This window comes from Podarcis bocagei (assembly GCF_964188305.1).
Source record: "Podarcis bocagei genome assembly, chromosome: 10".
NCBI classification, from domain to species: Eukaryota; Metazoa; Chordata; class Lepidosauria; order Squamata; family Lacertidae; genus Podarcis; species Podarcis bocagei.
This window is the reverse complement of record NC_138135.1, coordinates 27375613-27391884: the sequence shown is the minus strand read 5'-3', so window position 1 is coordinate 27391884 and position 16272 is coordinate 27375613. Positions and strand designations below refer to the sequence as shown.

The window sequence follows — 16272 nt, the reverse complement described above, 5'->3', positions numbered from 1 at the left end:
CTAAAACCAAAATTAAACATCCGTTCTTTTATTTATTTCAAATAATTTATCCATTTCTTCTTTTCAACAGCACAAACAATTCAGCATTAAGACTTTTATTAAACAATGCCACAATTAAGCACCAGAAGATACTGCAACAATTCCTGGTTTGTTTTTTTTGCAGGAAATTGGCAGATCAGAAGTGTTCAATACAATTTTTAAAAGCACCATGTTTGACAATAGACGTGCATTCACATTTCATTAACCTGTTGGTAATCTAATGGATGCTCTTTTAAGTAAGATGTTCCCCTTTCACACTTAACTAAAGTTACTACTGAGCTGTCCACCACCTGTGGCAATATAGTTTTGTTAAAACTAAAAATTGTTTCAGATCCCTGATGCAAGGCACTTCAAGCACTTGCAAGAAAGTGTCCATGTAAACAGCGATACATTAAAAAAACCCTTAAAAAACCTAAGGCTGTAATCCTGAACACACTTACTAGGGAGTAAATCCCACTGAACACAGGAGGGCTTAATTCTGAGTAAACATGCATAGGACTGTGCTGCAAGTGAATCATTTTATAGATTGTTGACCAGGTAATGAAAAGTTTCCACAGCAACTAGCCGACATGATCAGAACCAGAATATACACCTCAATCTTATTATTTTTTTAAAAACAACAATGTTGTGTTTGTGGATTAAAGCACATGATTTTGGAGGGAGATCACAAACATGCTTATCTCTCAATGAGCAGCAAGTCAAAACACTACATAAGGTTCAAAGCTGCTAGCAAGCTATGGATCTACTTTAAATTGATCCACTCAACCCATTGTTCTTGATCCAAACACACACAAGACATTTTTAAATAAATCCAGCTGTTCGTGGTACACTTAAATAGTGATCTAGACTATGTACACATTATGGAGACACAGTTCTTGCGCATAATTCAAGTATCCGAAGCACCTAATCAGCAGATGAATCAAAACCTCAGTTTGATCCTCTTATTGCTTTTACTTTTAAGCCATCTCTTCCCCACTTGTGACAAAAAGGAGATGCGGGGAAGAGAGAAGGAAGCAAGATATTAGGCACAGACAGAACAAACACTCCCAACATCAATTTAAGTTTATCCAAAGACAATGAGCATGATCTACTTGCATTGTGGGCTCAAAACTTGCAAGCAAAGAATTCCAACAGAGCTAAAACGGAGGCTGTTTTCTCCCTCCTTCACTTGTGCATACAAGGCAGTGCGAAGGAATGTTAGAGGGGAAAGGGACACATCTCCTTCACTTATACCCAAACTTTTGCAAGGCATGGAGAGAAGGGGCTCAATAGGTCTGTGGAAATGCACAGAGACTTCCCATTTCTCCCAACACCGTAGCACTGCCTGTATGAGTAGCCATGAGTAGGAGGGGAGGACAGGGCAAGCTTACTGAAATCTTCCATATGCAGGTGCTGTGTCTGCAATGCAATGTCACTGTGCCCCAAACCATTAGGAAATGTTTTGTAGTTGGGTAATTATGTCCATTTCCTAGGGTAGGCTTGTAGCTGCCTGAATGTCACACCACCACCACCATCGTTTTGGCCAGCAAGATGTGGAATGTGATGTTTCCTAAAAATGAAAAATGCTGAATTCTGGTGAAGCTTCTTCAGATCAACCCTCTCTTGCCCCCAGTTCCTTTCCAATGTTTTCCTCCTCCTATGGCATGTATGTATTTAAAAAGCCTATACAGTGGAACCTTGGTTCTCAAACAGCTTAGTTGTCGAACAAATTGGCTCCTGAACGCCGCAAACCTGGAAGTAAGTGTTCCAGTTTGCAAATGTTTTTCGGAAGCCGAATGTCTAACACGGATTCCGCTTGAGTGCAGGAAGCTCCTGCAGCCAATAAGAAGCAGTGCCTTGGTTTTTGAACAGTTTCAGAAGTCGAACTGACTCCTGGAACGGATTAAGTCCAAGAACCAAGGTACCACTGTACAGAGCATACATATTTCCTTCTTAAGGTGGTTCTCTATTCTGGACAAAAGTTCTCTTGAAACACTAAATCAGGGTTGGGGATCATGTGCTGTTCAATATATTGTTGGGCTACAACTCCAATCATCCTGGACCATTGCATGTCATCCTGGACATGCAATGCGGGGCTGATGGGATTTGGATTCCAAAAACATCTGGATGACCACATGTTCCCTAGCCCTAAATCCCCACCACTATATCTTTCCATTCCAAGAGCTACACTACAAGCCATTCCCCACCAGCAGCTCAACCTTCAGAGGGCAGGCAGAAGGGAACACACAAAATGTGGCGGTTACAGCATTCCCCTCCATCTTCCTGAGATAAGTGGCTATGAGATCGAGGTATTAAACTCTCAGAAACATGTGCACAGTCTCCTCATACCTCTCTTCTTTACACACACTTTCTCTCACACACTAAGGAATTGTTCACACATGCATGTTTATCATGGGCCATCAAAGACAATCCACTGGAGGCAGGATTTCCATTTCTCACAAGGAAAGCTTTTTAAGGCTGAGCCCAAGTAGTAAAGGGAGGCCTGAACAAAGGCATGCGCTGGGATAATCTTAGCTCAGAACTGAAAGAAGTGCTACAACTTTCAGTTGTTTTTCAGAGATCATTGTGAAAGGCTGTTAAAATGTTGATTTTAGAATCCCTTATGGGCCAAGATTATCCTCGAAATCTGAATCTGAAGCAGTGCCCTTACACTAAGGGGAACCCACTTGCTCTTAGTGACATCAGCAAGCAGTCAAATCTGACCGGCTGCACAGCACTGTAATGTCACCACATCCAGTATATAATCCCTGATTGACTGGGATCACTTGAGGATGAATGAAATGGAGAGAGTGAAAATGCCAGCTGAAATAGCAGCAGATATTAAACAACAATAGGATGAAGGTGCTTGGCCCCCATAAAGTAACAGAGGAGAGACCTGGTGATCATTTGGTTCAACCCTTATGCTTTTCAATGGTGGCAGGTCACACATTCAAGTGGCAGTAGTCAGATGATGTACATACATGCCTGCACGCTACTTTCTGCCATAAAAACAAGCCTCCTTCACACCAGAGGCAGGCCTACAACTATGTGTAACAGATTTGCTGGACAATAACTTGCTATGTTACTTCCAGTAACAATGTTAGATCTACAAGCAGCTTTCCCTCTCCTTAGATGGACTAACACACGTATGAAATATCCCAACACATGAAGGGATAGGTTAAAAATGTACGTTCACAAACTACATTACAAAATACAGATTTAAAACAAAACAAAACAAAAGTTTTCACCAATGAGAAGTCAGTTTTCTAAAACTGCAACTATGGAACAATTTAAATACAAAAGTCTCATACAAAATAAGAAAGAAAGAGAAAGAAACAGGGAAGCCTCATCTCTTAAAAAGCATTTTCTTTAAGTGACCTGATTCATAGGTCTAAATCTACAAACACAAATGGTTATCATAAGAGAGAACTAAGAGGTAAAATGCTATTTAAAAATGCTTCAGTTGGAGAACTGAGGTACCATTCTTGACGTTTGCATTTTAAAAAACTCCTGCAGAAGTTACGCTTGGCTTAAAAGGCAGCCTTTAAGCATTGCTTCCTTCTTCCTCTTGTGGTCTAGAATTCCTGAAATCTGGAATCTGATCTGTGAAAGACTGTGTCATCCACTGTCCATTGGGGACATCTCCAAAGGAAGATCCACTGCTGTACTCTGCACTGGTTGCTGCAGGAAAACAAACCAAAATGACTTAATCGTTTAGTTGGTGCTCTGGCTGACGGAAGAAAAGGAATTTCCCCAAATGTGCTGGTTACAGATTTTGCCCACCAGGGGGCATCCATTCATCTGTTTGACTGTAGATGGGGGGTGGCTGAGGGTAGCCACCTCAGGGAAACGCTAACCCAGGCATGTCCAAAATCCGTTTTGGGGGCCTAATTCGGCCCCCGTGGCAGTATATGTCCTGGGGTAAAATCCTTTAAAAAGCTCAACAACTTTGGGGTAAAATTGTAAAAAAACACCTGAACAACTTTGGTCGGCCCTCACGCATGTTCACTTCATCAAATCTGGCCCTCTTTGAAAAAGTTTGGGCACCCCAGAGAGTCTAACCCATTCCCCCCCATGAAATTTTCAGCTACAAAAGCCACCCAGCTGCTATCCATTTAAAAAAGTTAAACACGTACAACTTAAAGCAACTAACTCACTCAATCCATTTCATTAAGAAAACAATTGGGGGGAAAACTAAAGATGGCCATATTTTAGCCAACTCTATAAGAAAGTAAGTGTGCTTCAAGAATTCTATGCCTTCCTTCAAGGCATTCCTGTCGGTCTGTTTTCCACTGGAAGAGAAAGATTTGCCCATCAAACGTCCCATCTCTGGAAGGGAGTCTCACTTTGTGCTGACATTAATTATTGGGTTAGTGCCATTACTTTTTATTGTTTTTTAGATGGTATTTTAACAAACAGTTTTGATCTTATGCAGCTCTGCTTCTAATATCTGGTTTAGTGCTCTGCTGCTTCATAAATGATTGTTTATTGTATTTGTAGTTTCATTTTTATTTGTGAGCCACTATGAGAATCACTTGGGGCTGAAGAGCAAGATAGAAAATAAATGGAATTAAAAAGCACAACTGGCACTTAAAATTTGTATTTTGTTATTCCGTTTCACTAAAGATGATAAATAAGTCAAATTACCATGAGTAACTTTTTGGATTTTGGATTTGCTATTTCTCACTAATTTACCATGTCCCCCAACAGTCCCCCTAGATCCTCTGGCATTAGCACGGCTGATGCTGCTTATCATTATTATTATTATTAACTTACAAGTGATAAATTGAGAGAGTGAAAGACAGAGAAAATATATGGCAACTGAAAAGACTGAATTTTATTTACACAGATTTATACATGCTTCTCTATGTCGGATTTTAAAAATAGATATAAAAAGTTACATATGAATGCAGAATGTGACTTCTACTTTATAACACGTTAATAGTTTATACTTTTGCATTGAGTTCCAAATGCAGTGTTGCACTTGTCTAAAACAAAAGAAATTAATAGAATCAATCCTAATTATCTTCTGCATCAGGGAACATGGATTAAAATGAAGAGAAAACAAAATATTTCCTAAACTCTACCTGTTCCATTTGAAGGGAAGTTACATGGTTCACCATCCTCAGCAGTTTTCTCACCATAAGCACCCCCGTAAGCTGCTTCATAACCCGGATCATATTTTTCTTCTTTGACAGCCATTTTCTTAGCATCCTCTGAAGAAACACACACACATTGAAAGCTTAAATCAAATCTCTAACCGGTCATGAACAAGTGGATATATGAGAAACAAAAATGGAATATATGATCACAGTGGAGAGACCTTAATATAGACATGGATGGAAAGAAATAGTATGATACAATAGTAATAGTTGGTGTGAATCAATAAGAGGAAATATGGTTAACCCTTATAAATAATTACAGTATTTAGGGGACCTATCTTGGACTTTCCATAAAATAAACAACATGATGACAATGAGACAGTGTAACTTAAGAGGAAATATTGTTTGACGGACAGTGAAGTAGATAGTAGTTCATATTGACCAATAGTTTTAAATAATTTTATATTCTTTCTGTACATGACCAGTACAGTGGAACCTTGGTTCTCGAATGGCTTAGTCGACAAACAAATCGGCTCCTGAGTGCCAAAAACCCAGAAGTGAGTGTTCCGGTTTTTGAACGAATTTCGGAAGCTGAACGTCTGATGCGGCTGTTGGTTATTGTTTCTGTGGCGCCTGCACCAATCGGAAGTTGCGCCTTGGTTTTGGGAGTCGAATGGACTTCTGGAACGGATTAAATTCGAGAACCAAGGTTGCACTGTAGATGGAAAATCGGAAGTCCCTCTTTTGTCATTTTTGCTAATGTTTCTCTGTTTCTGCTTTCTTTGTTTTTTCTCTCTCTTTATCTCTGTTGCCTCTTTCTCTTTTGCTTCTTTTTCTTGTATTGTATCTTAGGTAGCTGTAACCTTATTGTATTATGGGAAAATCTCAATAAAAACCTTATCAAGAAAAATAAATCAGATTTCAAACTCTTGACTTGAGCATATGAGGAGTCTTTCAACAGGATAACACTGTTATCCTACTCAGAAGGTATATTATAATTATACCCTTATTGTATATGATTAAATAATATCCAGTATAAAATAGAATTTTAAGGAATTACAAGTTACAAGACCTCCAAAATGTATTAAAAACTTTCTATTTGCTCTCTTGTTAAACTGTTTAAGGAATAGTTTCACAGAAGAAATCATGTATACATTTAGGACACTTTTGTTTAAAATAGGTCACAACTGCAGTTCAGCACTAAGCAGCTGCCCAGGCCCACTTTATTTTTCTCATGTGGATTACGTCTTTTGAGCAAATCCTGGTTATTCTGGCTTCATATGCTATACCTTGTGCTAGCTGCAAGTCAAATGTGTACTGCACTTCCTGGACCTCTGCATTTGACGCAACACCCTTCAGCTGATCCCTTAGGTCTTTCAGCTTGATGTAATAATGAACTTTATCTTGTGCACGAGGAAACTGAGCACATCTTGCACTGGATGAGGGCATAACATAGCAAAGCTGTAAAAAGGAAAAAATATCAAAACAGAAGGCAATGTTAAATCAGAAGCCTTCAAACTGGTACAGCATTTTTTAAAATACTAACTTTGTTTCAAAAACTTCCATTATCTCACTCACAGGTATTAAAATCTTAAATTCTAAGGTAACAGTTTTGAATAGGAGTGTTTTTTTCCTCCATCAGTGCAAGGTTATATCAATTCATTCTTCCACAAATGGTAAGATTCTGTGTTTTTATTTCATAACCACGACAGGAACTTACTGTTTCTGTGTCTGGAACCTTATGTGGCTGGAGTCCAAATTCCAACTTTTTAACCTTTACGCCAAAAACCTCTTTGCTGAAAATGTCATAAATGCCTACAGTCAAATTAAATACAAATTGACTGTTAGTCACAATACCATACCAGTGAAATCAATATGCAGAAATCTTGTATATAAAAGGCTCACATTTTCCATTAAAAACTGCTATTTTAGGTTGATACTTCTGCAATTTTTGCACCAGAATCCGTCCTCCTTCCCGAAACTCTTTGCTAAAAAGTGGAAGGAAAATATTAAGTTATATAGCAGGTCTGGAAATACCCATGATCTATTTACGGGATTCCAACTTGACCCTACCTGGAAAGGTCCTTGCTCCCTGGTGTTGTCCTTTCCACCATGTTTGTAAACCCAATACCATATTTATGTGGCAAAGTGTGGTCATCCATATGATTCAACTGTTCTTCACTTAACCCAGACAAAAAGAGACACTTCCCTGTGGAGGCAGAAAATATATGATTCTTATAGTTTGTGTTACAATGCAGTCAACTTCTTATCACTGCTCAGGCAACCAGTACTTGAACACCATGTCGTTTTTGGCTTGGCTCTCTTACTGTGTGCTTCCCACACAATTTGCCTCTGATGTTTTTGGAAGGAAGAGAGATAACTAATATCTTCTCACCGCTTGGCATTTCCTTTTTAGCATTAATGCTGAATATGCACTATTTTACATGCTCACCATTTCACCCATGCAGCCATTTACTACACTTCTTCTAACAAAAGCCAAATCTTGCCCACAATCTCATTTCTCTAGCCCTTCTACAATCAGAAAATGCAGAATTAAAACTGCATTCTTAAGAGTTTCAAGAGATCATAGAAGGAGGAACTTACAGAAGTGGTTTCCAGGTCCTGGGTAATGATGGCCTTTGTAGGCTGCCATTAAACCTGGATTTATACCAATCTAGAAAACAAAAGAACAATTAAATCTTCTCATCTGTTCCATGGAATAACTTAAAGTGCTTTGGATACTTTTTATGCCCTGAATGGTTTAGGACTGGGTCATCTACAGGGCTGCCTTTTCCTGGATGAGCCTGCCCACCTATTTACATTATGCTCCTATGTATTTGGTTTTATAACATGGTTTTAATGCATTGGTTTTAACTATCTCTATTTTCTTTGAATATATTTTAATGCTATTAGTAAGAGAGGATTGCTGCTGCTTTCTATTTCTGTTTTGGCTGTTTTCATATTTTTGGCAATGGACGTTTTAAAATTGTTAAGTTGTGATTTTGTTCTGTTAGCTACCTTGAGCTTTTTTTGAGGAATGACAAGATACAAATGTTTTAAATAAATAAAGACCTGTTTACGACTATTAATTGCTGAAGCAAAGCAGGGTATGGAACTAAAATGTGAAATAAAATAAAATGTGAAATTGATGAAGATGAACATCCAAATGTCATAGACCAAATGGAGCAAACAGCACGCAGACCTAGTGGTGGGAGGAAAAAATCCTTAAATAAGAGACATGGGGGAATGATTAATGGACTTCAATGTCTGTACACTAATGCGCAAAGCATGGGAAATAAACAAGATGAGCTTGAGCTCTTGGTACAGCAAACTAAATATGACATAATAGGCATCACTGAAACCTGGTGGGATAAGTCCCACGATTGGAATGTAATAATGGGGGGATACAATCTATTTCAGAGAAACAGACCAGACAAGAAAGGAGGAGGAGTGGCGTTATATGTCAGGGATGTGTATACCTGTGAAGAGATCCAAGATTTAGAACCTCAAAGCCAAAGTGAGAGCATTTGGGTCAAAATTAAGGGAGAGAAGAATAACAGAGACCTCATTGTGGGAGTTTACTATAGATCCCCAAGCCAAACGGAGGACATAGATGATGCCTTCCTGGAACAGATGGCCAAGCATGCAAAAGGAGTAATGGGGGACTTCAATTACCCGGATATTTGTTGGATGTCAAACTCAGCCAAGAGCATAAGGTCAAACAGATTCCTCACTGGCCTTGCAGACAACTTCATTGTCCAGAAAGTGGGAGAAGCAACAAGAGGAACAGCCATTTTAGATCTGGTCCTAACCAATGTTGATGAGCTGGTTAGTGGGGTAGAAGTGGAAGGATCATTAGGCGCGAGTGATCATGCTCTTCTGAAGTTTACTATACAGCGGAAAGGAGCAGCCAAGCATACTAGGACTCAATTTCTTGACTTTAAGAAAGCCGACTTCATAAAACTTAGGGAAGTGCTGGGTGAGATCCCATGGACAGTAATACTAAAAGGAAAGGGAGTTCATGATGGCTGGGAGTTTGTTAAGAGGGAGATAGTAAAAGCACAACGTCAGGCAATACCAATGAGACGGAAACATGGAAGGTGCCTAAAGAAGCCAGGGTGGCTATCTAAAGAACTTTTAACTGAGTTAAGATTAAAAAAGGATGTGTACAAAAAATGGAAAAGGGGGGAAACCACCAAAGAGGAATTCAAACAAATAGCCAGCACGTGTAGACACAAAGTCAGAAAAGCTAAAGCACAGAATGAACTCAGGCTTGCTAGAGAGGTTAAAAGCAACAAAAAAGGCTTTTATGGCTATGTTCGTAGCAAAAGGAAGAACAAAGAAACAGTGGGGTCACTCAGAGGAGAAGATGGTGAAATGCAAACAGTGGACACAGAAAGGGCTGAACTCCTCAATGCCTTCTTTGCCTCAGTCTTCTCCGATAAAGAAAACAATGCCCAACCTGAAGAATTTGGAGCAAATGATTCAGCAAAGGAAACACAGCCCAGAATAACTAAGGAGATAGTACAAGAATACTTGGCTAGTTTAGATGTATTCAAGTCTCCAGGGCCAGATGAACTGCATCCAAGAGTATTAAAAGAACTGGCAGATGTGCTCTCAGAACCACTGGCAGTCATCTTTGAGAATTCCTGGAGAACAGGCGAAGTCCCGGCAGACTGGAGGAGGGCAAATGTTGTCCCTATTTTCAAAAAGGGAAAATAGAGGACCCAAATAATTACCGCCCAGTCAGTCTGACATCAATACCAGGGAAGATTCTGGAGCAGATCATTAAGAAAACAGTCTGTGAGCACCTAGAAAGGAATGCTGTGATCACCAATAGTCAGCATGGATTTCTGAAAAATAAGTCATGTCAGACTAACCTGATCTCATTTTTTGACAGAATTACAAGCCTGGTAGATGAAGGGAACTCAGTGGATATAGCCTACCTTGATTTCAGTAAGGCATTTGACAAGGTGCCCCATGATATTCTTGTAAAGAAGCTGGTAAAATGCGGTCTTGACTATGCTACCACTCAGTGGATTTGTAACTGGCTGACTGACCGAACCCAAAGGGTGCTCATCAATTGTTCCTCTTCATCCTGGAGAAGAGTGACTAGTGGGGTGCCACAGGGTTCTGTCTTGGGCCCAGTCTTATTCAACATGTTTATCAACGACTTGGATGATGGACTCAAGGGCATCCTGATCAAATTTGCAGATGACACCAAACTGGGAGGGGTGGCTAACACCCCAGAGGACAGGATCACACTTCAAAACGACCTTGACAGATTAGAGAACTGGGCCAAAACAAACAAGATGAACTTTAACAGGGAGAAATGTAAAGTATTGCACTTGGGCAAAAAAAATGAGAGGCACAAATACAAGATGGGGGACACCTGGCTTGAGTGCAGTACATGTGAAAAGGATCTAGGAGTCTTGGTTGACCACAAACTTGACATGAGCCAACAGTGTGACGCGGCAGCTAAAAAAGCCAATGCAATTCTGGGCCTCATCAATAGGAGTATAGCATCTAGATCAAGGGAAGTAATAGTGCCACTGTATTCTGCTCTGGTCAGACCTCACCTGGAGTACTGTGTCCAGTTCTGGGCACCACAATTCAAGAAGGACACTGACAAACTGGAACGTGTCCAGAGGAGGGCAACCAGAATGGTCAAAGGCCTGGAAACGATGCCTTATGAGGAACGGCTAAGGGAGCTGGGCATGTTTAGCCTGGAGAAGAGGAGGTTAAGGGGTGATATGATAGCCATGTTCAAATATATAAAAGGATGTCACATAGAGGAGGGAGAAAGGTTGTTTTCTGCTGCTCCAGAGAAGCGGACATGGAGCAATGGAGCCAAACTACAAGAAAGAAGATTCCACCTAAACATTAGGAAGAACTTCCTGACAGTAAGAGCTGTTCGACAGTGGAATTTGCTGCCAAGGAGTGTGGTGGAGTCTCCTTCTTTGGAGGTCTTTAAGCAGAGGCTTGACAACCATATGTCAGGAGTGCTCTGATGGTGTTTCCTGCTTGGCAGGGGGTTGGACTCGTTGGCCCTTGTGGTCTCTTCCAACTCTATGATTCTATGATTCTATGAAATATCTCAGAGACGACTTTCACGTTCCAGAAAATATAAAGTTAATCACTTATCTCATCCGCTCTTACAGATCTGTTGTAAATACTTGAAATGTTTATGACAATGGGAAACCACTGTGCTAAAACAGAGGAAAATACTTTAAAACAGCTAAGGAAAAAGCAAAAGTGGAAATAGACCTCAATTATTTGTTGGGAATAAGGAAATATCAGAAAGTGATCACTTTTTGTTCCCAGCCAATCTAGTAAAATGATCACTTGAAACAACAAATGACCCTCTTCTTATCAATTAAAAAGAAAAAAAGGGGGGGAATGATAAATTATCCTCATGGAGAAACTCCCAGGGACAAACATTAAACTGTAGAGCCAAAAGGTCATGCAAGGTTTGTAACATTTCTATACAGAGCCCAAATCTATACAAGGGAAGAACAGAATGCTATTGTTGCAACAGACTAACACAGACATCCCTTTTGGGATTTACTACAAAGTTGCTAACTAAACTGGCTGCAAAACAGTTATCTACAGATAAAACTTTCTTACATCTGACTTACAATTACAATATCCAAATTGAAGGTCAGTATATCAGGAAGAGTTTTGGTTAACAATTCAGCTTCAGATACGCCATTAAAACGATCTACTTTCCTTTTGACTTTAAAAGTATCTGTGATTTTTTCTTGTTTGGCTTTTGATTTGGCAACTTTAGCAGCAGGTTTCTTGGGTTCAGAAGTTTTGTTTTTTCTCTTTCTTCCTTTAACAGTTGCTGTAAGACAAAAGGAAATTACTTTTTATTAAGTCTTTGGAGATGGCAAAATACTACTAATTAATCAGAGATGATGTGAAATGTTACATTTAAGAATCTATTTCTAGCTAATAAAATATATTTCAGCTAAACATGACATCCAACAAATATTCTCAACGAAAGTTGGAAGAACTCCACATCTTTCTAACTTATCCAAACCGTTACTGCCCTGAAAAGAGCATCAGATTGCTCTTGCTGTTAATATTTATCTTTGGATAGATAAATATTACTAGAAACCTGCTGGTACATGAAAGAGGGTTTTTTAAATGCCTTGCAAATGAGCTCTGAGCATCAAAACTGACCCCAGTGCCCATTTCTGGAGAAAGTACACAATAAAAAATTACTTGAGAAATCTTAAGGTTATTCAAGTTTAGTTCTAGAGGCTGCTTTTACAAATAAATTCAATTTGCTGTAGAAATCACAAGGCTGCAAGAAAAGTTTGATTGCATCAAAACTTTATTTTGTGCATTATCCTAAGAAATACCTTAGTAACTATATGGCAAGCAATCATATAGTTATGTTGCAAACTAAGAAGTTGCATTATTAAATGTTATCCAGAAATTAGTAACAGTATCCAAGAATTTTAAAGGGATTGGTAATCTACTATTTTAAATATTGATGTAGAATAATCAAGTGAGACTAAATTTGAAATCTTTAATACAATATGCTGGCCAACCAGAAAAAAGATGGGATCAGTTTCTGAACTACAAAACAGAATAAAAAGGGTTGCATTGACAATCTGAGAACAATGTAATGCATGTATGAATACCATGATATAGATAGGTTATGCAACTTGTTCCTGTAACTTTGACATTTACCTTTTACTGTATACAACAGAAATGCAAGTTAAGTATGTTCATGTAAACTGCTGCTTCATCAATTATTAGAAAAAATGTGCAAGCTCAAGCTAGAAGTGTCCACTCTTTCTTGTTACTACAATATTTTAAAACTGTAAAGAAAAGGGCACATTTTCACAATAAGCATTGATTCAGGTCAGCAATACCACCACTCTGAAGAATGAAGCTATCCAACTGTTTTCAGATATTCTAAAAGAAATATGTTCCTGCATATTTGCTTAAACATTTCAAGGAAAAAATTGAGACACCTTTAACAGGTTCTGGAACAAAGTCTGATTCCAAAGGTCCCTGAAGTGCTTCCTCTTCATTCATCATCTCCATGTTTGGAACTCCAGTCATCATTTGATGGAATGGAAAAGGATAAAATGCTGGTTGAAGGGCAGTATAATGTCTTTAAAAAAATAATTTAAAAAGGTTAAAATTACTACCATTTCAAATTATAAATTTGGAACAAAATTTCAAGTAGTATTTGACATGCATTTTCAAGTCTAGTCTGGTGGATTTCTTCCATGTTTGGCAACAATTCTCATCTTATATATTATATACTTCTGTCCCACAGGATCACAGCCAAGGTCAACAAAAAGGGTACTTCCAGACAGGTGCTTGGTGTGGAATGGGTGCTCCTTAGGCATGCACATCTTTTGCAGCATTCCCAAGACATTGTTTGTGTAAAAATACCATTCTATACTTCCCCATTTAATTCAGACTTACCCTTTCCAAGAAAAATCCAATTAATTAAAAAAAAATGTTGCCAACAGCCCATTTGTGAGATCTAGTCTATTAACCTCTGTTCTGGAAGTATCCCAAGTTATCCCTGAATAGTTGTACTTGCTTTTTGTTTGTTAAATATATGATCAGAGTGGTAACAGGGTTGATTCTCAAAGTCTAATTTAAACACAAACAAATGATTTGGAGGGCTACGTTTCCTGTTTGCATGATCTGGGAAAGCACAAATACTGTCAATTGCTAATCAAGTCAATGAGTCCCAACACAACATGTTAACCTGGTTCAAGCACTGAAAAACCCTACAAGCAGAGTAAAAGAAGTTACAACACACACTGAAAGGCACCACTTCTTGACAGCAATTCACTGAAGGAAAGACTGTAGAGCAGAGGCAGGGCATTTGACTTGCATGCAGAAAGCCCCAGGGCTCAGTCCCCAGCACCTCCAGATTTGGCTGGGAAAGTCCCAACCAAAGAAAGTTGCTGCTGGCCAGAACAGACCATCAGATGCATCAAAACAGAGCTTCCAATGAGACTTCCTATGCTGCGAATTAAATAAAATAAAAAGGTACCAATATGCTCATGCAAACTGCTGCTGGGAAAACCTGCTGTCATGGGTCAGATACTAGTTCCTATCCGCAGCTGAGTTCATAGACATGCCCCCTATGTCGTTTATTTTAAGAGTATCTGAACTGGACCATTGCTGTTGTACTATAAAAAAGGAGGAACAACTAGCAACCTCAGCTCTACCCTTACACTTATTAAGGCAAGTTAGTTTCCACCTTAAGTATAATTGAAAGCGGGCAAGGAAAACCCATCCTTTCACCACTCTTTACAACTAGCATAAAGAAGCAACTCATCCACATTATTTGATCCTGAATACACACCCGTAGAAAGGATAATTGCTTGCCAAGGTAATAGGAAGAGTTTTGAATACACATTTCATGGAGGCCTAGTTCCACATGAACTGCTTCAAGTTGGTAAGCCTGTTTCTGGATTGTACCATTTCACACTGCACAGGTGGAAGCTCACTTCACCACGCACTCTTCAATTACACCAGTCCCGTGCCTTTACTGGTAGAAAAATGAGAAACCAGAGGCTTCAAGCCTCTTTCTGACACACCAGTTTTCTATGTAAGGGCACTTTTTGATAATATGAATCATGCCAAGCCCACCCACCCACCCAGTCTGGTAGCAGCTTGGTATGTATGTATGTGCACATGTATATGCACAAAACATGTCTCTCTCATATCAGTCTCTGCCTTCCAACAGTTTGCCTTCACTCCTCCATTGTCTCCTGAGACAGATGGACACCAATCAATATGTATATATGTGTGTTTGTAAATATTTATAACCCACCCTATAATCAAAGGATCTCAGGGCAAGGTGCATGAGAAGCATTTTTAAAAATTGCAATCAAAAACAATAAACACACACACACATACACATACAGGGGAATCATGACAGTAAAATGTGTGCTGTGAGCGTACCTAACAGATCTTGCTCCAATATTACACATATGCTATTAAGTATACATAATTGTGTATTTTTTTTGTGTGTGTGTGTGTGTGTGAGAGAGAGAGAGAGAGAGAGAGAGGTGCAGCCCTCCATCCTGTGTGCATCTGCCCATGTATCAGTAATACAAACACGCATTATAAATAACAATACAGAGGCGACCCAGAGCCTCGCTCACTCCCCTCTCCAGCTTCCCATTCCGGGCTCAGGCCTTGGCCTGCCTGTGGCAAGAGACCCTGGCCTGGAAGCCTTTTGTGCTCTCCGCAGCCTCCTCCACGGCAGGAGGGGAGGCGACCACGGCCCCCTCCGCCCCCAGAGGGCCTTGGAAGCCCCCCTGCCCACCCGCTAGCTCGGCCTCGGCCTCCTTCCGCCCCATCTACCTGGGGCCGGGCTCCTCGGCTTCCATTCCCGAGCGCTGGCGTCTCCTCGACGCCCACCTCCCCAGCTAGCGAAGGCCCGGCGAGAACTCGAGGCCTAGTCGGCGCCAGCCAAGCCCAACCTCCAAAACCCCGCGACCCTCGTCAAGGCCCCTCCCCCTCCCCCCACAGCTCGCGCGCTGTACCTTCTGCCGCCGACTCTCTCTGGTTCCGCGGCGCCGGCGTGGGCTGGCCGGCCCACAGAGACAGGAAAAGGATAGACTGACAAGCGGCGCGGCCTACCGTAGAATTCCGGGATGGAGAAACGTGGGGCTACGATTTCAGCGACGTAGGAAGCTTGCCTTTGCTTCGTTGGCCGACGTGGCTCGGCGTTGCCTGGTCTGAAGGGTAGCAGCGCTCCGGAACCGCGGGTGTGAGGCTCGGTTCTCTCGCGCAGCCCTGCCTGGGTTTCCTAGAGGGATGTGGGGCCAAACGTTATTTTATTACTTCAGTGTGTGTGTGTGTGTGTGTGTGTGTGTGTGTGTATGTAACACATACAAAATTTTATTTTATTTCAATTTTATTTTATTACTTCATCATAGACATAGCAAAAATAGGAGTGACTTAGTTCATCAGCCTTGTTATAGCACTTCCGGTCTAAAAGCGAACGGCTTTCCTCCTTTATCTCCCGATGCGGAATATTTTCCCCATATATATGTTGTTACACTTTAGAGCAGGCGTAGAGCACCTAGGGCGAGAATTACAGCCATGGGCGTCTTTCAAATCTTCCCTTGAATGAAAAGGCTACACGAATGAA

The 16272-nt window shown here is 40.3% G+C and overlaps 1 protein-coding gene across 3 annotated transcripts; it reads right to left on the bottom strand.

Moving 5' to 3' along the window:
- Positions 1-12: 12 nt before the first annotated feature.
- On the bottom strand, positions 13-15944 carry TDG (thymine DNA glycosylase). 3 transcript variants are annotated; one of them, XM_081211314.1, is made up of 10 exons: positions 15759-15944; positions 13112-13254; positions 11759-11967; positions 7725-7794; positions 7194-7329; positions 7026-7108; positions 6841-6935; positions 6410-6581; positions 5106-5234; positions 13-3699 (listed from the first exon to the last, which is right to left on the bottom strand). In XM_081211314.1, exons 2-10 carry the CDS (start codon positions 13203-13205, stop codon positions 3563-3565), a joined length of 1125 nt encoding a protein of 374 aa, XP_081067440.1. In that variant the 5' UTR covers positions 13206-13254; positions 15759-15944; the 3' UTR covers positions 13-3562. The 3 variants fall into 3 exon arrangements, with proteins under 3 accessions (XP_081067440.1, XP_081067439.1, XP_081067438.1); XM_081211313.1 differs by having other exon boundaries at positions 15662-15782; XM_081211312.1 differs by lacking the exon at positions 15759-15944 and adding an exon at positions 15480-15635.
- Between the last annotated feature and the right edge of the window lie 328 nt (positions 15945-16272).

What these genes read in the sequence shown, in the direction of transcription:
- TDG (XM_081211312.1), bottom strand. Translation starts at nt 15,505, where the DNA reads ATGGAAGCCGAGGAGCCCGGCCCCAG. An exon ending in TCAATTTGGATATTGTAATT is followed by an intron (nt 7,795 to 11,758) that starts GTAAGTCAGATG and finishes TTTGTTTTCTAG; the next exon opens with ATTGGTATAAATCCAGGTTT. An exon ending in GGGAGCAAGGACCTTTCCAG is followed by an intron (nt 7,109 to 7,193) that starts GTAGGGTCAAGT and finishes TCCACTTTTTAG; the next exon opens with CAAAGAGTTTCGGGAAGGAG.